We start from the raw sequence: 22,926 nt of genomic DNA, 5'->3' as shown, positions 1-22,926 counted from the left end.
CATCGGGTGATTAGTGACTGGAACATGCCACTTCTGCCACAATGCCAGACAATTAATTATGCTGTGCTGAAGGAAAGGAGGGGATAACTAACACTTTATCCATTTGGACAATTTTTTCCAAAGGGAATGTACACATTTATTTTTTTATTGTTCTCACTTTCTCCTACATACCTCACTTTTCTTAGGCCTAGATCTTTCAATGTGGTGCAGAAATATGGACCTTTATACCTGTAGGGAACCCATTCATCCTGCAACCCTCACATCCCCATAGCAAGACTTTCCCAGAGGAATGGTTATTCATCCTTGTCCTTTCATGGAGGCACTCTCCTTCTTTGCAGCACTCTGATTCCCTTTACCAAGTGAAACTATTCATGTGGCCAAGCCTTTCTCCTGGGGGTCTTTCCCAGCTCCTGCAAGGGAACCTGTGACTGTATAATCCGCCTGGCTGGGGCGGCACACAGAGGTTGCCATAGAAGGAACCGTGATTCCCCAAATGTCCCGTGGATTAATTGGCCGAGGAGCAGATTAAAGAATTTGAGCTCCCGTGAAGGCACCCAGGTGCCTTACCCTCCAACAACCACATCCACTCTCCCTGTCTGCACTCTAGCGCTGTGGGGGGACGTGAGGAGGGTTGGAATCGCTGACGTCCCTGCAATCCCCAGCATAACTCCATAGGAATATGACTACCTTCAACTAACCCGGTTCACCCAACCTTTGAGGGAGTCCTGCAGGAACAAGAGTTTGGACCAAATTCTGCCCTCAGTTACACCTAGGTAGCAATCCAGGGTGTTCCTTGGAACATGAGGTTAGTTAGACCAATATCCGAGCTCAGTTACACCTGTGCAGCTCCCCCCGCCCCCATCCGACGAGGTATGAGGCTCAAGTTAAATTTCCCTTCCTTAGTGAGAGTGGCGCTGGGATGCATTTCAGAGCAGGGTTTTACTAACCCGGGCGGCTGAGATGCTTGCACGCTCCTTCTTTTCCGAGGGATAGAAACTGCTGCGAGATGATTGCGCTCTTTAACATCCAAAGCAGCCAGAGGCACCAGCCGAACCGTGCGATCAGTGCCTCAGTGGCAGCCCGATCAAGTCCTGCTGGCCCCTTCTGGTGCCCACGCGTCTCCCTTCGCCGTCCACAGACACACCAATGCCCCCCCGTGCTTTCCGAAAGCCTTGGCGCCCTTCCCCACTGCCCCCGGCGGGGTCTCCCAGTGCCAGTACAGACCTGTGAACAATGGAGCCAGGCTCCCCCGCCCCTTTCGCTCCCCGGCCCCAGCTGTGAACACGGGGAAGGGCTGTGGGTGGGGTCGTGTGCAAGCCCCACCCAGCAGCAAAGCGTCATCGCCTCCCCCCCGGCACTTCTCTCCAGCCAGCTCCCCTCGCCCAGCCACCCAAGTCCCTTGAACTTTCCCGAGAAGACTCTCGCACCAAGCACTAGCGAGCGGAAAGCGGCACTCCGGAGCCTGCTCAGCAGCAGCCTCCCGCCCACACTCCCTCAACCATTCACCTCCCCCCCCACGCCCCTTCCCCAGCCAGTCACACAGCCCACGGCGTCCCGGCATCTCACTACAGCCCCCCCCAAGCCGCCCGCCCGGACGCTCCCCCCATTATCCCAGCCTCCAAACACCCCTCCCCCACCGCAAACTCCCTCTGCCCGCCCCCAGCCACACCGCTCTGCTCCCCTCCGCACGCGCCGCCCCCGACCCGCGACCACCGACAGCCGCAGCAGCTCGTGGCTGGCCAGAGCCCGCCGCCGGATGCTCCGCGCGCCCAGCTGGCGCTGAGCTCCGCCGGACACCACTCGCCCGGCTCCTGCCCGCCACAAAGGAGGGAAGAATCCCGAGGAAGCGACGCGCCTCCCGCGGGGAAGAAGCCGGGCAGCGGGTCGGTCCGGATGCGGTGAGCGCCGCGTCGCCTCCGGGGCAGCCTTAGCTGAAGGAAGGAGAGAGAGAGAGAGAAGCAGGGATCGGGCACCGACAGCCACCACCATGGGCTGCTGCACCGGGCGCTGCACGCTCATCTTCCTCTGCGCGCTGCAGCTGGTGAGTGCCTGACCCGCGCTCCGCACCCGGGCACTGCCAGCGTGGGGCTGCTGGTCCCGTGCTCGCTGCAGCTGGCGGGATGCCTCTCCCAGCACTCCCAGGGCACTGCCAGCTCCTCCGCTGGGGGTGATGGTCCCGTGCTCGCTGCAGCTGGCGGGATGCCTCTCCCCGCCCCTCTCCCAGCACTCCCGGGGCACTGCCAGCCCCTCCGCTCGGGGTGATGGTCCCGTGCTCGCTGCAGCTGGCGGGATGCCTCTCCCAGCACTCCCGGGGCATTGCCAGCTCCTCCGCTGGGGGTGATGGTCCCGTGCTCGCTGCAGCTGGCGGGATGCCTCTCCCAGCACTCCCGGGGCATTGCCAGCTCCTCCGCTGGGGGTGATGGTCCCGTGCTCGCTGCAGCTGGCGGGATGCCTCTCCCAGCACTCCCGGGGCACTGCCAGCTCCTCCGCTAGGGGTGATGGTCTCATGCACGCTGCAGTGGCGGGATGCCCAAGCCGTTTGTCTCTCGGGCTCCCTGCATGCAGATCTCAGCTATCGGGCACTGCCAGCTGCTCTAGGGCTGTTGCGGTGCAGGGGTTCATTGCGCTCTCCTCGGTGCCTCTGGTGAGTGCTCACTAACCAGGGACCTCTGAGTGAGTGACTCATCCCCACCTGATCCCCCGCTCTCACCCGGGGAGCACAGCTAACTCTTGCGCCCTGTGGTTAAGTTTTGAATTTTTATGTTAAAACAAATGTGTTTGGTTTGAAATTTGTTCGTGTTGGGGGGGATCTGCTCCCATCCCAGGGCCAGGCTCTGTTTAACGTTGCCCAGTTTCTCTTTCGGGTCTCTAGGGGGTTGCTACAGCTTTTCTATACCGGCCAAGTCTCATGTGCTTGAAGGATTTCTGAATTAATTTCGAGTCTCTCTCTTCCTCAACCCCCTCCTTCCCCCCCCAGCCAGTCTGTTTGAACTAGATTTTAAAAATCTCACTCAGATTTTTTTGGAAATCACACCCATTCACATTGTCTCAGGTTGACAGGCTTGTGTTAAAATCGCTTCATGATCAATATAAGATCAAGGTGTTCAGGCAGCATTGGGGTCCGCTGATGCCGGTGTGTGTGTGTAATATGAAATGAAAGCGACTGAGAGACTAAGTTCTATATGATAGCCTAGCACAAGAATGACACTTTTAGGACATGTTTGTTGGGACTTGTCATTGGACTCTGCTGTTTATTTTCTAGTCACTTCATTGAGGTCAGGAGCCACCAATCTTCTTTTGTGTCAGATCCATTGTGGAATGTACAAAAATCTCTTTGTGCTTAAAAAGGCAAAATCTGCACATCCTTCTGGGTATTTCCTCCCAAGTGTTTTATTTCAATTACATACAGCCTGATATGTAATTGACACAATTGAAAATGTGTCTTGTTTTCTTTGTGTATTAAAGTTGGCATATTTGTTTCAAAGTAGTATTGTCAGAACAGAACTATACTGAGCAATAACAAGTCCTTGTATGGCTCATTAGCTGAGTGATAAAATAATGCTCTTCCTTTAACAGTCAGTCTCTAATCCCATGAGAATTTAAAAAGATTTTTTTCTTTTCTACTGATTCAGAGCCATCTTTTTTGCCACATGATATTTCTTTGGATAAGTGTGGGTTCTTCAGTCTGTGGGTGTGCAAGTGTATGTGTAAAGTAAGACTATCCGGTGATTACAGAATATGATCATTTGGCAGTCATCCTAGCTTCCTGCTAAACCTCTAGAAAAGGCTTCTGTTTCATGAGAATTATTAATGGACTGTTAAACACAACATATTCAATACTTCACTTTAAGAACATCATTCATTTTCAAAGTATTAGTCAAATCCTCAGCTGGTGTAAATTGGTTCATTAGTATTGTCTCCTATTCAGATAGTCTTAAATACCAGGGGGAGGGTGCAGTGTTAAAACCTGAATAAAATAAACTAACAAAAGGGAAAGGGATTTCATGTATTCAAAATTTGTACTTTTAATATTAACCAATCTTTGTTTATAAAGCTGTGGCCTTGATCCCCTGGACTTGTTTTACACTCCTGTAACTTATTGACTACTATGGAGTTATTTTTGATTTACACTGATGTGTGTGAGGAGAATCAGATACTTCATCTTTAAAAAAATAACACTAACACACCTATGAAGGTTATAGTAACAGTATTTACTATTCTGTAAGATTACTTGGAGGCTATAAAAACTGAAGAAGTAAAGTATGAATAGCCATCATAATATGTAGAGTACTGCAGATAAAATCTTTCAAAAAAGGTATCATGTTTTATAAGAGACCCATCAAATGATCTAACAACTTTCAAACTGTAGACTTTTAATATATAGATTTTTCTACTGTACTTTCCTGTTTTATAAAAATGCATACCTTAGATACAGTCTACTATAACATCCATAGGTTTTAGTGACTGATCAATCCATGTCTAGCCCAATGCTTCTAGTGTAATTTATTTTCATTAAAAACATAAAAATAAAAACTGCAGTATAAATATGTGTTAAACCTAAGATTTAATCTAGTAGACATGAACTCGAGCCAACGTACTCACAATGATCTCAGTGGCGGTGGTGTTGAATTTATGTTTGTAGGAATTGTCACCACAGGGGATTTTAGATCTGTTTCATCACAGAAGTCATGAGTATAAAGCATACCCAACAAAACTGCATCCCCAGACATTACTATCATTAAGAGAGATTTATTTTACCTTGCATCCATTTATGGAGAGGTGAAAGACATATTACTGACTGTGGACTATGTTTAGATTAAGTGCTACAGAAGCCAAAGTACTTGTTTTGCTAATTTGTAGCAATGGAAAAATACAAATGATTTCTATGGGTTGAGAAAACTTTAGAAAAATAGAAAGATGGCAATGCTTTAAAAAATAAGTAGTGAATTTTCACACAAGAAACAGTTCACCCTCTCAGTAAGTCTTGTTAGACCACACCAAAGAAAACCAAAATAGGTCAATAGAAAGGGATGTGAACAATTCAAGACTTTTTTGATTAAGAACTGTATAGACACCAGCTGAAAAGTCAGACAGCCAAAAATCTTCATGAAAATACTTAACTTGCAATTCTCTTTGTTTGTGAAGTGGATTGTGCTGCTCACATCTCCCTGGTGGTTGCCGATAAAACACATATTTCAGATATATTTGATATCCAACACAGCAGTGGTTCTCAACCAGGGGTCTGGGGACCCCTGGGGGCCCACAAGCAGGTTTCAGGGGGTCCGCCAAGCAGGGTTGGCAGTAGACTTGTTTGGGTCAAAGGCAGAAAGCCAAAGCCCCACCACCCGGGGCTGAAGCCAAAGTCTGAGCAACTTAGCTTCACAGGGTCCACTGTGGCGTGGGGCCTAGGGCAACTCCTGCTTGCTACCCCCTAATGCTGGCCCTGGCTCTTATATGCGGAAAAACAGTAGTTGTGGGCCATGAAGTTTTTATCGCATGTTGGGGGGCCTCAGAAAGAAAAAAAGTTGAGAACCCTTGCAAACAGGACACTTCTATTATTGTGTAGATGTACTGATGTTTGGAATTGGAAGTCGTCTGTTGTGGTTCAAATGCAAGACAAACAAAGCTTTTAGCAAGCAAGCGGTAAGGTCTGCTGTGTCGGCTTTCCACCCTCTTTTATTCTTTCTCCACTCATGCGTATTACATAGTCCAATCCAACCGCAAAAGGAAACAACAAAAGGAATAATATGACTTTGATTAATATTCTTATTTACCAGCTTCTATCTACTACATTCCTTGCTCTCAGGCCTTGAGTCCAGTCCAAGGAAGCTTCCCACGGTTCATGTCCTCTGGGTGACTTCCCATGGTCCATGTCCTTGGAAGGAGCAGTGCACACACTGCTCCTTCCAACACTCAGGGTGTGCCCTGAATGTTTCCTAGTGCATGAACCCTGCATGAACCCTTCAAAAGTCTTTCTATACAAATGATAGTATTATCCTTAAGTGGAGTGTCTGTCACACTCACACAATCCTTGGCTTTGGAGCATCTCATATTTGATTTTAGTTAGTTGCTCAAAATTAGACCTTTGGACCAGAGCTGCCTTTCCACTGTGTTACACCAATTTGATACCAGGGGCATTTCATTAAAGTAAATGGAGTCATGCCAGTGTAAAACTGTTGTAAGATAGTGGAGAATCAGGCCCATAATCTCTTTTAGGATTCCGTTCTAACTGCCTCTAAAAATTCTTGCCACATTTGTGATGTGTGCTGGCTTCTCAGCACACTTTTGCTGGTTCCCTCACAACCTTTCCCCATCATATCTATTTTCCCCTCTTACTTTTGCCCATTATGCTTGTATATAGAAAAATGCTATTGGGAAGAGAACCACAGTCATTGAATGACCGTGGTGTTTGTGTGGGGTCTATACACCATCCTTTCTCTAATGGTAAAATACTATGGCTTACTATCTTCAAGAAGAATTGTTTGTAAACACGGAGTGTTGTGTGTGCATGTGAGATTTCAGTAGAAAATATTTTTTAAATGTCATTATTTTCATTTCTACATTTTGATCTATAAAAATGTATATACCAAACTGCCCACATAACCTTTCAGATTTGGTACTGACTATAGTTCAGTCTTAAGTGCAATAGACTCAATACAATGCACACTAGTGAACACCCCAAAGGCATTCCCCGGTTAATCTTATATGGTTTCATATAAATGTACATTTCTTAAAATGTAAATCTGCATAAATATGTACGATGCAAGGTGTCAGAGGGCAAGTGCACCCCGTCCCTTCTTGGGACAAAGTGCGGGTAAAGATGGCCCCACGGTTGAGTCTATACAGCCATCCCTTGTCTTGGGATAGCTTGGCCTGGCGGTAAAAGTCAATATGGCTGCCCTCTCTCAGGGCTTTGTGGCCTACCAGTCAGTCAACAGGGCTGCCCTGTTCAGCAGGGCCGTGTGGCCCAATGGCCAGAGTCAGCATAATGGTCCTCTTCAGTAGGGTTGTTTGGTCTAGCGGCCAGTCAGGGGAGTGGGCCGCCACCTTGGATGGGGGTGGGGGTGTGGTGACTGGGTAGGGGGACCCGGGCCCTCCCTGCTCCACCGGGTCCCAGCTCAGGGCCATGACAGTGGCAAGTATGCTCGCCACTGGGTCAGCAGGGAATCCTTCCGAAACACGCTGACACCGCTCAGTACAATGCCTAGTCCCCCTGAGCTACTTCCTACCCTGTCCCTTGTGTAGTGGTCCTGGTGTCCCAGAAGTCCATAGTCTCCTCAGCCTGTGTGACTTTCAGCAGCTCCATCGCTCCTTGGGCAGCTGCAGGAGCTGGGGCATTATCCTGGGTCTCAGCATCTCTGGCTTCCACCAGCTGTGCTTCAGCAGCTCCCAGGCTGGAGCTTGCAGCATGTGTCTTCCCTCTTCAGCAGTCAGCCCTGAATGAGCCAAGCTGTACCCTTTTATATCCCAGCTGGAGCATGCCCATCAGGGCAGAGGGGGCATGACAAGTGTGGGGCCAGTGTGCCCTGTCACACAAGTGTTCTGGAAAGAGCCTCAAATTGAATAGGGCATTATTAGGCCCTGATTCAGGAAGCTACTTAAGCACAAGCTTTCCTGAATTGGGTCATCTTACAGTGTTGGAGGCTGTCCCCGTATTTGCTCAGGCAAAACTCCCTTTGAAGAACCCAGAGTAAGGAGAGCAATTTCGAGGACTTGACTTTACACTTTGATCTTATTAACTCTAGAATTGTAAGATGTCATTTCAGAAGATGTCATATTGGGAGCTCTAAGGTGTATATATCCTCCTAATATGTGCATAGCAGGAGTTACGTACATATATCAAAAGAATATATCACAATGATATATTAATCTTTGAGTATGTGCTGTAACTCTCATTAGCATCATCAGGAATCACATATCACCTTTTCTATACAAGGTAAGTCAGTAGCCTTTTTACAGAAACTGCCAGCAATGTTGTAAATGCTAGTGTAGCCACCAGGTCATGAAACACTGCAAAATGAAAATGGTCAGAAAATAAAGCAAATAAAAAAATACTAATAAATTCTGGAAGGGGCAAATTGGCAAAGAATTATACAGAGAGTTAGCTGTGTGAAACCAATTGAAGTTAATGTGTCCCAGCTAAAGCCCTTCTGAAGTCTTGAAAATGTACCTCTGAGGAATTCACATTTACATTTAATTTTGTTTTAAAGTTTACATTCATTGTGTGTGTCGGTGGAGCAGGGATGTTGGTAGGTAAGAATTATATAGATATGTAAACACAACAAAAGTGCCAATAATAAGTCATGGCTCAGATTTTCAAAGCAGTGCAGAAAAGATTAATGGAAGGTGTATGGCTAACACCCCATCTCAGTTTCAAAAATCTCAGCCTATGATTTAATTGATAGATGTTGGTGCTCTGTGTTCATTTAAAGCACTTGCTTTAGAAGTACAACATGATATGGTGTAGCTGGTATAAAATAGTTTATTTTCTACTCACCATGCTCTCAAATCAATTTCAGTGTTAGTTTAGCACAGGTTTAGATAATTGTAATGGAAATGTGACTACATATTAATATTTGCCAACTAAGTGATTATTTGGTGAGTTCATTTGGTCATCTTAAACTAATTCTTCTCTTGATATGCAGGAGATTTATGCTTGTAAATCCCATTAATGCTAATTGGAGTAACGTGTGTAAATCCTTGCACTTTGAGAAGAGACTGTATCCATTAGACTAAAAGATAATACTTCGCCATTGATTAGTATGCATAATACCATTTCGATAGCGGTGCTGGCAAATGATGCATAATATGTGATGTAATAATTTACATTTTTTCATCTCATTTGAGTATACTTTACAAAGCAGGAAATCATAACTGCTACTAAAATGCACTTTATGTAACCTTCTGATTTTGGCTCGGTGCACTCTTATGTTAGAACAGACATATAACAATTATATAACAGCATAAGGACTTGAGTGATGTGATAAATGAAAGAAACTAACCCTTTGAACCGATAAATTGCTGCACCATTTGATGCTGGTAAAAGAACCACCAGTCCATTGATCTGGAGATGAAGCATCTGTCCATGGGTAAAGCAGAAGGTTGAGAATGTATGTTTTATATTAGTGGGGCAGGGAAGGGCGTGGTTCCTAGCACTGACAAATGTAATGACTGTAAGAATCAGAAGGCCTGTTGTTTTTAGTAAGGGAAGAAGGTGTAAGGTAACATTGGCAAATTTGCTCTGGCATCTCATATGAGTATCTACAAAAAAGATACTCTTTTGCATGACAGACTGATTCTCTGTTTTAAGGCCCTTATCCTGTAAAGATTTATATGCATGCTTAAAAGAGCTGGGTGGGAACTGGGTTTTTTGTTTAGCAGGAAAAGCTGTGATTTCAATTTATTTTTAAATTCCAAAACAGAATAAAACCAACATTTTTTGAAATTTCCTGTGAAATGAAATTCTGAAAAAAATATTGTTTCGGGTTGATTGAAATGTTTTATTTAGATAAAATCAAAATGTTTTTCTCTGAGTATGACTTATTAAAATTGTGTATTATGTAACATTAAAACAAATTAAAATTAAAAGTAATTAAAATTAGCAAAGTGCTTTTTGCCCCCAATTTTTCCTTTAAATGAAATGTTGTCAATCAACACGTTTCTTCAAAACATTTAGCTTTCAACAAATTAAAATCTTCCAATGGAAAAATATTCTGTCAAATTTCTGACTAGACCTTATGCTTAACGTCAAACATGTGAGCAATCCTATTTAGTTCAGTGAGGTACTCGTGTGCTCAAAGTTATGCGTAAACATAAATCTTTACAGATGGGGGCCCAAATCATCTGTTAGAATGATGCTTCTGTAACTTGTCAGTCATCAGGGACATAAATATTCATCCCTCCTAAAAATAAGGCTTAACATTTGCATTTTGAGTGTATTGTACATACATTCAATAATCACAACATCCCTGTGAGATATTAATGTATATATTTCCAAATGGCCTACTATGTTAGTTTCTGAGCACACTGCAAAATAATAATAATAAATTAACCCCCCAGAATGAAAAGTACTTTTATTTAAATCTAATTTATTTCAGATACCAGTGGTTGGTGGTTGATTTTCAGGAGATTTATGTTTAGTATAATATGATATAGTTGTTTGGGGTAACATGAGCCAAAAGAGCTGTAACATCCTCTGGAGCAGGATGGTTTTGGGTGAAAGTGTTTGTTCCATAAACATATGTCCTTTTACAAAAATGAGACAGTATACCAGGAACTGAGCCTCAAAGTAGCTACAGCTAACAAGGTGGTAAGAACGGTGGGATATGGCCCCAGAAACCACAGCACCAGACGTGTATCAACACACAGCGAGGATGGATGCACCTGCCTGTATATGGGACGGAAATGAGGTGTGCACACCAAAGTTGTGTGGATGCTTACAGTTGAGCTTGAAAAGAGCAAGCTCATATGTAAGTACATGGACCCCAGATACAAATTCAGTATACACATACCCTTAGAGTGGATAGGGGACTAAATTTTCCAATATGCTCATGTTTGGGGGGATGCCTTCTCAAACTGAGAATTAGAGAGCTCTCTTACAAAATTGCCTCTATGTGACTTTCCAAAAGTCACACAGCAAGTCAGGGTACATAGCGGCGAAGCAGGGAAGGCCAAGCTCCCAGTCTCAGGTTCAGGCCACCATAGCATGCTACTCCTTCCCTTTTCATTATAGGTTCATGAGGCACAGAGGCTGCTGTGTAGAAGCATGATTATTTTTACATCTATGAGATGAAGGAGAAGATTTAAAAATCTAGTCTTGATTGTGGGTGGAAGCAGAAGTTAATTAATTGAAAGTGAGTTATGTAGGTATCTCTAATGGCCATATGATCTATCATTTTCTGGGAGTAAAACAATAGGATACCAGTACCTGCTGCACATCTGCTGCTGTCTCAAACAACAGATTCTTGGGATTGAGATACTATGGTTTACAGAGGTTCCCCTCATAAAAATAATTGAAATTCAAAATAGGAATTATGTTGTTACATCTAAATTAGAGTCTGGCTCAGGATGCAGAACTTGGATGTGAATATGTATTGGGATCAGGACAGGCTTTGTATTCTCCACTCTGATCAGGACAGGGATTGTCTAGATAATGTCCTATTGCTGATTTTGTGAGGTAATGGTATAAAATAGAAAAAACAAAAAACAACTTTTGAGATTAGGTGATTAGATTAGGAGATTAGAAATCTTTAAATATCATCTTGCAAAGAGATTTCAGCCACATCTGTACCAGAACCAGCTCATAGGTTCCTTTTTACTTTTGGGTCTGACCTGGTACCAAACTGTAGTGGCAGGTTCAGATATAAGATTTGAAATCAGAAGTCTACTACCTTTACATTTTTAATCTGTGCTTTGCATTTTGGCTCATCTCTAATCTACATATTACTTCCTTACATAAATAAGTTAAACTTTACTTGATTACATATGTAAATAAGGAATGGAACAAAGTTCTTATATCCTGATCTCGCACTATAGAAGACCATAGCAGTTTTGCAACTGACTTCAGTAGGAGCAGGATCAAGCCTTTGGTGCAGATATTGGTAGGCATCTTGCTCAGGTGCAATATAAATAGCCATGGATTCTTCATTAAGAGGTATGATGGGGTCTGCCAGATCTTCTCTTCTTGCTGAGGAGGCATCAGCACACTGACACTCCCTGCCTAAGGAAAATCCACTCGGGCTGGGTGAGCATCAAGACAGTCTGCCAGAGGTCTACCAGGGTCAGGAGGAAATACTGAACCAGCAGGCCAGTTAGGAAGGCTTGCCTGCTTTTGCTTAGGGGCAGGGCCAGGTGAGACTGGGAAAGGGGAGGTGTTTCTCAGGGCTAAGCACTTGCATTTGAAGGGGTTTTCCTCTTTGTTTAAAGTAGTGGCTCTCAAACTTTTGTATTGGTGACCCCTTTCACACAGCAAGCTTCTGAGTGTGCCCCCCCTTATAAACTAAAAACATATTTTTTTATATTTAACACTATTATAAATACTAGAGGTGAAGCGGGGTTTAGGGGTGGAGGCTGACAGTTTGCGACCCCCACATAATAATCTTGTGACCCCCTGAGAGGTCACAACCCCAGTTTGAAGACCCCTGATTTAAAACACAGATAGCTGAATACTGAATTGCTGTTTTATTACATGATTTTGTAGAGCAGTGGTCTCCAAACACCCCCCTTACCTGTAACATAATCTGTCTATGCCCCCCCAGGAGCGGGGCTGGGAGCCAGGAGCAGAGCAAGGACTGGGGCCGGGGCCAGGAGTGGAGTCATGGCTGGGAGCAGGGCTGGAAGCCAGGCCACGTTTGGGGATCGAGGCCGTGGCTGGGAGCCAAAGCTGGGGCCTCAGCTGGAGGGCTGGGGCTGGAGCCAGAGTAGAGCTGGGGGCAGAGCGGGACTGGGTGGCGTTTCTTCCCTGCCCCCTATGGGGGCTGGCCTGGGCCCTACTGCAGTCTCCCCACCCGAATATTCCTCCCCACAGTTTGGGGACCACTGGTTTAGAAACTGACGCCAAGCTTATGGCACAGACTGCCCTGCCCCAAGCAGATATCCAGATCATACAAACTAAGGTGGGGAGGGCCTGAAGTACCATGTGTGGCCCGAAAGAGGGTGATATTGGGCAGCCCCGCCTCCCACAGGAGGATATTTAAAAAAATCAGTAATTTAGATTACATTGAGGGTGGAAGAAGTCCTTAGAATCTTTTAAAAACTGCTAGTTTGATGCTATGGAAATGAATCTGAAATGGGAATGGTAATTTTCAGCCTTCAGACATCTCTCTCTCTCTGTCAAATTTCACTGCTAAATTTACAGAAGAATAGCAATTATCTGGGGTAATTTTGTCTTCTTGTTTTTATTCCACAAACACTGTGTCAAATCTTGTTTAGGTACATTTGTATTAAAACCAGCTAAAGTTAATTCACTCAATTTTACAACGATTTACTAAACTAGATTGCAACCATTTTGGGGCAGGGAATCTGTCTTTATCTGTATTGCAAAACGTGATGCACATCTATGGCTCTAGATAAGTAATATATAGTAATAATAATAAGGGACTTCATGGTTCAGGAGACCAGTAATAGGATGAAGAGTCTTTCATCTTTAGGTCACTAATTGAAATTCAGTGCAGGTTAGTTGCTGCTGAAAGTCATTATGGCCTCTGTGCAATGAGTGTTTCAATACAATGTCCATATCAAAAAAACAGTTCCATATTAGCACTAATTGGCACCCTGTCTGATGTGGTAGTTCTAGTCTCAGCAAAAGGCCATGGTGTCATGAAGACCAAAGCAATCTTTTTTTCTAGTGGTTCCCACAGGCCATTGTTCAGGAATATCAGGAGGGTGCTGTGATGAAGTTTGCATTACTTTGCCTGTGTTGAATCTGGTTTGTAAAACAGAACTTTATTTTCCAGGGTTCTCAATCTGGCACCTCTCATAAGCAATACATTAAGTTTAACACCCACCCCAAAATAAACAAGCAAGCAAGCAAACCACACACACACACACAAAAGAAACGACATGGATTATTAGCTAGATTTCAGTTTTGTTAAGGAAGAGACCCTTCCATTCCCCCCCCTTGTCCCCATCATTTTATTTGAAAGACTTTGACTTGGAAACAGAATTCAGGCAACAGGAAATATTCAGCACTTGGGAAATACTTACTTTAGAATCTTGAAAGTTTTTCTGAATCACATCACATAAAACTGTCTCCCTTCATCTATCAAGAGAGACTAACACATACCTTTCCAAAGGGGGTGCCAGCAGGTTTATGTTTATGTGATGCTACTTTCAGTGTGGACTGCAGTTCCCTGACAAATCAGTACCAGTGGCACTATCACAATTTTTAGTGGTCTTTTTTTCCTTTTTGTGATCAATGAAATCTCTGTGATTTCACTATAAATCTGTGTCTTTTGGCAGGTTTGTAGGCAGTAGTGAGCTGGGATAAATCTTTGATCTTTGGAACGTAGAGTGCTTAAGACCATGGTAACAAAAAGGTAGTAAAAGATTTTATTTTGACTTTTCATTTTTTTTTATTATATTCCCCTATTGTCTTCTTCCTGCACGTGGATCCATACCTTGTACATTACCTTTCCTTGGCTCAATGGGCTGGTAGACTGGTATTTTTAATGGCGTCTCTGGTGATTTTTGGACCTGATTTTATGAGTTGCTGAATGCTCTAAACTCCCACTGAAAGTCATTCTTATGGGTCTAGCCCTTTAGGCTCAAGTAAAAAGAACAATAAAACCTTTCTAAACAGTAAAGGCACAGAAACATAATATTCAGAAAAGTTGGTTTTCTGCTTGGATTTGAAACAAACAGTGCCTACCAAACAAATGTCCCCGACAGAAAGCTCCAATAAAAAGAAGTAAAATGTGAAAATTTGTGAAATGCAAAGAATGAGGAAAGGAAACCAATTAGTTGTGCTTAAGGATGTTACTCTTTTTAAAAGATCATACTAGAGGAATCACTTGAAGGAAGTTGAGACAAAGGCACAACTTTATTTGGTCAAGAGTACCAGAAATTGTGAACATAGAGAAGTTCTTACAGGCATTGAAATAGATGTACAATTAAGTGTCATCATTGAGAAGGTAGCTGATAGTAATCAGGAAGAAAGACTAGATAGAAAAGAGCATATACCTGAGAACTGGACCTTGTGGAACTATTCAGTGAAGAGTTTTGACACACACAGGCGAAGTCACCACTACAGATGCCATCCAGAACCAGGCCCTTATTTTTAAATGGATTTTTATTCAGAACGAAGCTGTGGAATATATCGGCTTTTATATTATGCCTCATTTTCTAAAAATGGGATTCTGGTAACATTTAGTGTAAATATCAGACTTTTGCACCTTCCCAAGAAGGCATGCATAGAAAATAGTCAGTTAAAAAATGCAATTTCTGCTGCTCCAAGAAAACCCCCAAAGCTGGGCAATAACATAAATTATACTACAGAGATAATATCACAGAAATGTACAGGCTTTATCAAGGCTTGGTAGAATTCAATTTTTATTTTTAAAAAATAATTTGAATGGATAATATCAACATTTATTTTTAAACACAGATATTTTTATGTATTTAAATGTTTATAGTAGTGGGAAACTCTGTGGGGAGGGGTTTCAGACAATTATTTAATAGCAGTGGACACTGAGATTCGAAAAGTTAGTTTTATAACTGTTAAAGCACAAATTGTCAACATCGCATGTCAAAATATACAAAGTAAATAGCCTTCAGTCAGTAAATGCATTTGTTAGTCAATTTGTAACAAGCTTACTACAAAAGTCTAAATCGCTGGATTTTGGGTCTATTAAGTTCTCAGGCATAATTTTTCTTACTTTGCCTATCTCCAAATTTCAGTTATCATCAATGGAGATATTTTGTCATGGGTTTGTGTGTATGCTGTGAAATTGACATTTAGTGATATTTACGGATGATAATGTAATCCCTCAAAGCCTAGTTTTATCCTACACACCCTCTCAATGCAACCTAAATAGCCTTTTGGGGGGAGGGCTATTTATTCTTGCTGCTAAAAGCTTCCTTATTCCTGCACAGTGAACTGAAAAGTTTTATTTTTTAATATTTATTCTTTTTATTGAATTAGGTAGACACTGTCAAGGTAGGAGTGTTTAGAGGATTTTAACTGTGTCAGTCTGTGGGAGTAGCAAGGCTTCTATCTGAATTATTTACATCATGGAAATCTCCAAAGTGTTCTAACCCAGATTAACCCACTTTACTCTCAGAAGTAGAGAGTAGAGTCCTCATTTAAAGTCCACTGAGCTACTGAAGACTAATTGATTTCTCTGTGACTATCTATTCATTTTTAGGGTGCCCATCACTATAGTATGCACATACAATAACAAGTGCTTTGATTCTTTCCCATTCCCCATAAATGGCCCAAATCTCACAGTCTACCCTGCTGCTTAAACTTCCTGCTATCTCCCAGTGGACTATCTTGTTGGCAAACCTCCCTGACTGCTGCCCTAGCTCAGTCTTCCTTTCCTCCCATAGCAAATTCCTGGCTCCAGATATTAACTGTCATGAGATACTGGATTCTATGCTATTCTAGCTTAGAACCCTTCTGCTTCTCTTTTCCCTAAGTCAAGTGCTTGGCAGTGAAAGCTCCTCCTACCTACCCCTTGTCAAGCTCCAGGCCCTGCTCTCTTTCCCTTCTTTTGGCTTCAGACCCTTTCCACAGCACTCAAGACAAGATTATTGGTTGCTACTCACAGCGGCTAATCACCCAGCCGATCGGAGGCTCTCCCCATTCCCCCAGCTATTCCTGCTCACAGTTCCCTTATTCCAACTGAGCAGCTGTCCTATCACCACACTGTTTCCTTCCGCAAGTGTCTCCTACTTGAAAATTATGTAGCATAATGTAGGGCTTGATGATAATTATAAAGGAATTGGTAGGTACATGCAGTAGAACAATAAATACTGTGTATAGTTTTAACATATGTTTTAATTACACAAATGAAGATTAAAATTCCTGTGGCTTTAAAAAAAACAAAAACAAAAAACAACAATCCAAAAACTGAGAATTGAGCACTACATCCTGTTTGAGAACCAGGATAGGTTTTCAGAATGTCAGGCCTAGGATTCCACTTGTGAATTTCCCTAACTTCTCTTCTATAAAGTAACACACAGGTGCATCAGAAACACCTTTAATAGTGCTGCAATACACATCAAATATTTTTTCTTGGTCTCTGGGGGAAAAAAAAAGTGTGTGTAGCACTGGGTTGCAATTTGCTGTGGTTTACGTCTGCTGTAATCCCACGGAAATTAGTTGTATTGTGTGTAGTCTAATTTAAGGCTTAATTTGACTCCTCATATATTGTAGGCACCAGCACACTAAAAAGGGAGAGTGACTGATAGGATTTTTTTTCAGAAAAACTAGAACATAAATGTGATAGATAATGACTGATGCTGGATGAATGAACTAATAATGTTATGCTCTGTAATGCCATTCTCACAGTAGCTCTTTCAATAGAGTAGTGAAATGGAATTGAAAGAGTTTCTCTGTCAAAAACTGCATTTGTGATGAGACTTTGTAAATAAAAATGAAAGTATTCTAAATTTAAACTTCATCATCACAAATGACTTGAAGTGTATTGAAGTATTTTAAATTTAGTCATGGATGTCTTGAATGGCTTTAAGTTGTATTATTAATGTATAATTTAATCATAGTGATTTGATGAAAGCTGGAGCTGATTCTGTTGTGTTAGAAGTCACCACAAAGTGCCAAACTCACTTTAAATTGGATTAATATGATCAAACCCTTAGACATCAAGGCATCCAACATCTCCTGCTATTTCATAACATAGCTCTGCACATCTGTGGATCAAAGTCTGATTCTGTGCTTCCCCAGCCTACCGAGCTTGCAAAGACGACCTGGATCATGGACACGCGCTGCACAATGGTATGAGAGTTCTAGTGACTGTAACCTCTCTTGGTTGCTTAAGTGAATTAAAGATCAAATGGAAGAATCAGGGGAAAGCTGAGTTGAAATAATTTCATCTCCTTTTTGTATCACTGAAAGTTTCTACGAACAGGATATAGTATTTTTATGCACAGGCTGTATATGATGTTCACTTACATTAAAAATTGAAGATCTGTTTTCTATAGGCTTTGGGGACTCTAGAACTGTCAAGGTTAATCTCAGATTTAATTTAAAACCAAAGTTTCTAGGCATTTTTTCTGTGTAGATAACCGTGCAAATGAAAATTGATCCGTACAGTTGAAAGCATGTCACTGATCTTATCTATGGATTCACAGTTCCTCTAGGTTTCATAAAGTTCCTGTATGAGCAGTGAAACCCAGGGCCACAAGTACCTCAGTTTTTTGAGAGAATTAAAGACCAAGCTGAAAAAACTGAGGGACGTGCCACACATGCTGCTGAGGGACGTGCCACACATGCATTGTGAGGGCCACCACAGGTTTCCTCCAAGCTGATTCATCTGCTGCGCAGCGGGCGTAACTTCTGATCACAAGGAAGTGGTGTTACTTTTAAAAAAATCATTTGCATTATAGTACAACTAACCTTTCGTGCTAGGCTCTGTACATACACATAGTAAGAGACAGACTCTGCCCCAAAGAGCTTGAACACGCAAGGTGGGTCAGAGGAAGCACAGAGACATTAAGTAACTTGCTTGAGTTCACATGCAAAATCTGGGAGCCGAACTCAAATCTCTCTAGTGCAAGCAGTTAGCCTGAGGGCCATTTTTCTTGTCTGTGTGCTTATGTTTGTGTGTTCAACTACCATAAATTGGGGGTCTGACCCACATGTGAGTATAGGTGCCCATCCGTGGGCAAACAGTTGATTTTTGTGTGTGTACTTATGGTACTTGGGAGTGCAAATGTACATATGCAAAAATATGCATGGGTTTTTAATTACTTAATGTTTGTAAGGTGTTTATATATACGTGTGTGTGTGTGTCTCTCTATATATAGACACACACACACACACACACACACACGTCTGTTAATATTTCACTGCAAAATGTAACAAAGCCCTGGCATGAGGTGAATTTTAGTGGCCTCCACACACCCAATGTATTTGGAAAATTGCCCTCATAAACTTTTCCACATGTTGACAGATCTGAGTAGACCCCAGCGCAAACTACGGTGCTCCACTTCTCCTGCAGCAGGAGGCTGGTGCTGACCAAAACATGCTCCTCACCCCCTTGCTAAAGAATGATTTTGTCTGAGGATGCCCATGCCACAAAGAATCTTCATGCCAGATGTGTTCATGGGGCAGAGTCCTCACAAAAGACAGGACTCGGTTATTTTTTGTGGGTCATGATGTGTGGGTGAATGAAAAGTTTTCACTGCAAAAATGCTATTTGACTATTTGACAAATTCTTTGACTGTATAAAAAGAACTTGGATCTTCACGGTACAGTTTGGTATATTACCTCCTTCATTGTATCTGATTACTTTAGTTTTTGATAACTGGAATTAAGATGTTACAGAACTCTTATTGCAATAACAGAAAGAAATTCTACCCGCTTGGAAGATGGGCCTTTGATTTTTGCACGTGCTCTTTTTACAAGCGAAAAAAGCACATCTGACAGTGAATCCGAGTAATATCCAAGGCAGACCATTCATAAGCAATAGTTTTCCCTCAGAGACAAAGCCATACATTATTTTCATTGTCTAAGGGGATAGTCTCTCTTTGCCTTAGAGTGTATGAAATATCAGTGGCCTAAATGCCTTATTCTGCAAGATGCTAAGCACCTCCTTAAAAGCACTGAGTAGCCTCAGCTCCCATTGAGAACAGTGGGAATTAAGGGTACATATTACCTTCCAGGAGGCCCTCAATACCTTGTTAGATCACGCTGTAACTGCTGTAGCTGTGCCTTTGAATGGGCTTTGTAAGTGCTAGCACTATTAGAGGGGACCATTAGATGAAGTCATTGAACCATTAGGAAGCCTGCAAAAAATTAGTACCCTTTTTCTGATCTAAAAAAGTGTTGTGGTTGAGAATATGCACATAGAGCCATCCTCAAGGGAAGATTTCTTTTACACATACTGACTCCATCAATGCTACTACCTAGCAGTTCACTAATATGAGACTTACGCTTTGTAACGTTTCACAGATTCCCACATCATGCTGAGTAGAGCTGGTCATCTATTATTAACATGCTGGCATTTTTGCTAGACTAAAAGTGTCTTCATATTATCCATATTCTTATTAACCCTTCCATGATAAAAGACACTTGCAAGCCCTATTCTGTTGTCACTTTATCTCTTTGGAACAAAGGCATTTCAAATCTCAAAAATTACACACACTCTCTTCAGAGCATACAGAGAAAGATACATATTGATTTTCTTAGAAATACCTCGGACGTTTGAACACGTCTGTAAAATACTTTCTTTTTTTAAACTATATTTCAGTGCATGTCTCTGAACATTATTATAGGGTTGCATTAGAAATACTAGGATGATGGTTGAGCCAGCATGTTTTGCACTTATACAGAGACTTACATCGACAGCAAATGTTAAGGAATTACTGCCCTTATGAGGTAATGAGGTATTTTAATTCCAGTTTTGCAGATGAGGATGCTGAAGGGGCCTTGCCAAAAGTCACAAAGGAAGTCTGTGCCCGAGCCAGGAATAGACCCTCACTCTTGTGACTCTGAGTCTCAAGTCTAAACTACAAGACCATCACTTCTCTTTTATGAGCCTTTCTTGTATAAAGCTTTCAAGTTTTCAGAAGAATTAGCCGTTGTGCTAGGAAAAAACATGAAAAAGATGGATTTTCTTGTGAAAGGTTTGGTAACGTTACACTTGGTGGTTTGAGCTGACTGAGCATGCAATAACTGGACAGTTAAGAGCTTTATCAAATGCTTTGTCTGTGCCTGGTTAACTCAGACCTCATTTTGGGCTCGCTCCCCAGCTGATGCAAATAGTTTGACTTCAGTGAAGCTGATTTACGCCAGCCGAGGATCTGGCTTGTTATTTTAAAAACTTCAGATTTGGATCTGGCCCTCAGTGATCAGCGTCATTCACATTTTTTGAAGAAACTTGGTTTAGAAATGAATGTAGGTGTCCAAAAATCACATCTTGTAAGCTTGCCACTGAATTTTTAATCAAATACTAGATGATGTGGCAGGAGTATAGCGGGACCACTGTGGATTGAAACAAATAGAGTTGCACTGATTTCAATGATTTCTCATTCAAACACATTCCTGTAGGGACTAATCTTTCCTCCCTTTCTACCTCCTCTCATGTTTGCACTCCTGGGAGTGCAGAGGCCCAAGATGCAACAGAATTGCCATGGTTCTGTTTCTGTAGTCATGACTTTCTGCATAAAGGCCACGTAGAGTAGCCAAGCAATGCCTGCATCCTGTAGAGTAGTTCTCCATGGCAGTTCTCTATACTGCACAGAGGGATGACGGTAAAGGAATGGGAGGCATTGTCAGTGGAATCACAGATACATTCACCAAATCTCTGTGTGTGTGTGTGGTGTGTGTGTGTGTGTGTGTGTGTGTGTGTGTGTGTGTGTATGTATGTTTTGAGCGATAGCCATGGCCATTGTTTCAGCCCACAGGCAATCATAGCAGCAGCAGATCAAGTGAGCATTCCATTCCCACATCTCTTGTGGAGATGTTCAGTGTGAGGCTGATTTACTCAGTGCTACACAGAGGTCCACAATTTAACCTGGTGTGCAAAGTGTATTTATTGGATTGTGTGATCATTCATTTTCTAATTTTTAGTTTTTACACAGATTTTATTCTTGAAATAAAAGAGGAATTACGTGCAATGTTACAGTTACCATTTAAAACATGCCGGATGCATTTCCTGGGTTTCAGTCCAGTGCTTTAACTACAGGACCCATCCTTTCTCTTCCCATCTTATTCTCTACACATCTTCCAACTTCCACAGTGAATAGAGCAGGGGTCCTAAAGACAACAGCCTCATTCATTACACAGTCTTTATTCATTCCCAGAGCACGGCCACCCTGTGCACTCAATGTGACAGGATACTTAGCAAAAATAATATATGATCATGTGATTAAAGATTGCAGCATAATACTATGCACAATGTGGGCAAATTCTAGCATTACCAAATGTTTCAGTGCTTCACTTTGAAACATTACCACTGTTCTTTCAGGGTCCCATCCAAAACACATTGAAGTAGAAAGACTCCCATTAACTTCAGTGGGCGTTAGATCTTAATGTAGGGTTTTGGTTTTTTTAATGTATAAATGAACTGTGTTTAAGTTGCTGCAAGAGACATATTTTGCATTCCCTAATGCTGGCCTGTTTAAAGTCTCAACTATAACTCTGTATTAACATAATTCTTTGCATTTAACACTCTTATGCAGAAGGCTAGAAACCTGCAGGTATATGGAATCATTATCTGAAGACCTTTCCAGAAGTGTCAGGAGAAATATTATATATGCATTCTTAACCTTTCAGCAGGAAACAAGAGCACTGCAAGCCAAATCTGCAGTTCAGAGCTGGAACCAATACCTCCTACAGCGATAGGATAAAACAACAGAAGAAATCGCAAAGAGGCGCCTGAGTTCCCTGCCTCCCACATTCTTGTTAACTGTGGGAGTATCAGCAAATAAAATAAAACTCACTCATTTTATTGGTGTTTTCAAATGCAAATGACGCATCTTTTTATATAAATGAGGAAAAATGCATTTTTACTTTGGGTCTCAGTGAAGTCGATGGGAAAACTCCGATCAACTTCAGTGGAAGCAGGATTAAGCCATCAGTGTGGACAGTATGCATTACAGAGATGCCAGACTTGTGTAGCCTTGTTCAGGAATTCATGCTTTCTTGAGTCTTTTTCTCCATGCAAGTTATAAACTACATGGGCCAAACTGGGAGAAGAATTTTGTCCACTGTCTTTGTTGCTTTCACAAAAATAATTCTCTGCTTGAATAGCATGAGAGGTTCTTTACAGAAGTGCTTTGATCAGCAGCATATATATATATACTATATATACACCTACTAAAATTTTTCAGACACAAGATGTGCATAGCTTGAAAAACTAATCTCAGACTGTGTGGTTTCTTTGTCGGTGTCTCTTCCTGTTCTTTACCCTGTGAAAGGTGGACTTGATTATTGGATCATTCACTTACTGGTATTTGTAGATGGCTCTATATTATTTCCCATCCTCCATCAGATATTGATCAATGTATAAATCAGTCTGATGGAACATGAAGGAAAATAAATCATCCATCTGGGAATCCAGTTGTGAATTTCCCCAAAGATATTAAGGATCAGATTCTTCCTTTAGACACTTATGGGCAAATTCCATGGACTCTAAGAGTTGCTTACACAAAACTGCTGATGGCAGAATTTGGCTTCAAGTACATCACCAAAGAGTTTTTTGTCCTGGTACATCATGAAAAACAGACCAGAAATAAAAGGCC

The 22,926-nt window shown here is 42.2% G+C and overlaps 1 protein-coding gene across 5 annotated transcripts in view; it reads left to right on the top strand.

The window, feature by feature from the left end:
• The first annotated feature begins 1,664 nt into the window (after window positions 1-1,664).
• NKAIN3 (sodium/potassium transporting ATPase interacting 3) overlaps window positions 1,665-22,926 on the top strand; it is a 521,250-nt gene continuing 499,988 nt past the window's right edge. For all 5 annotated transcript variants that reach the window (XM_074944316.1, XM_074944314.1, XM_074944313.1 and 2 more), the window contains exon 1: window positions 1,665-2,041. In XM_074944316.1, coding sequence (XP_074800417.1) covers window positions 1,988-2,041 — 54 coding nt within the window. In that variant the 5' untranslated portion in view covers window positions 1,665-1,987. The remainder of the gene's footprint in view (window positions 2,042-22,926) is intronic.

Source organism: Natator depressus, chromosome 2, assembly GCF_965152275.1.
Source record: "Natator depressus isolate rNatDep1 chromosome 2, rNatDep2.hap1, whole genome shotgun sequence".
In the NCBI taxonomy this organism is placed as follows: Eukaryota; Metazoa; Chordata; order Testudines; family Cheloniidae; genus Natator; species Natator depressus.
The sequence above is the reverse complement of the archived record's forward strand: the minus strand, read 5'-3'. Positions and strand labels throughout refer to the sequence as shown.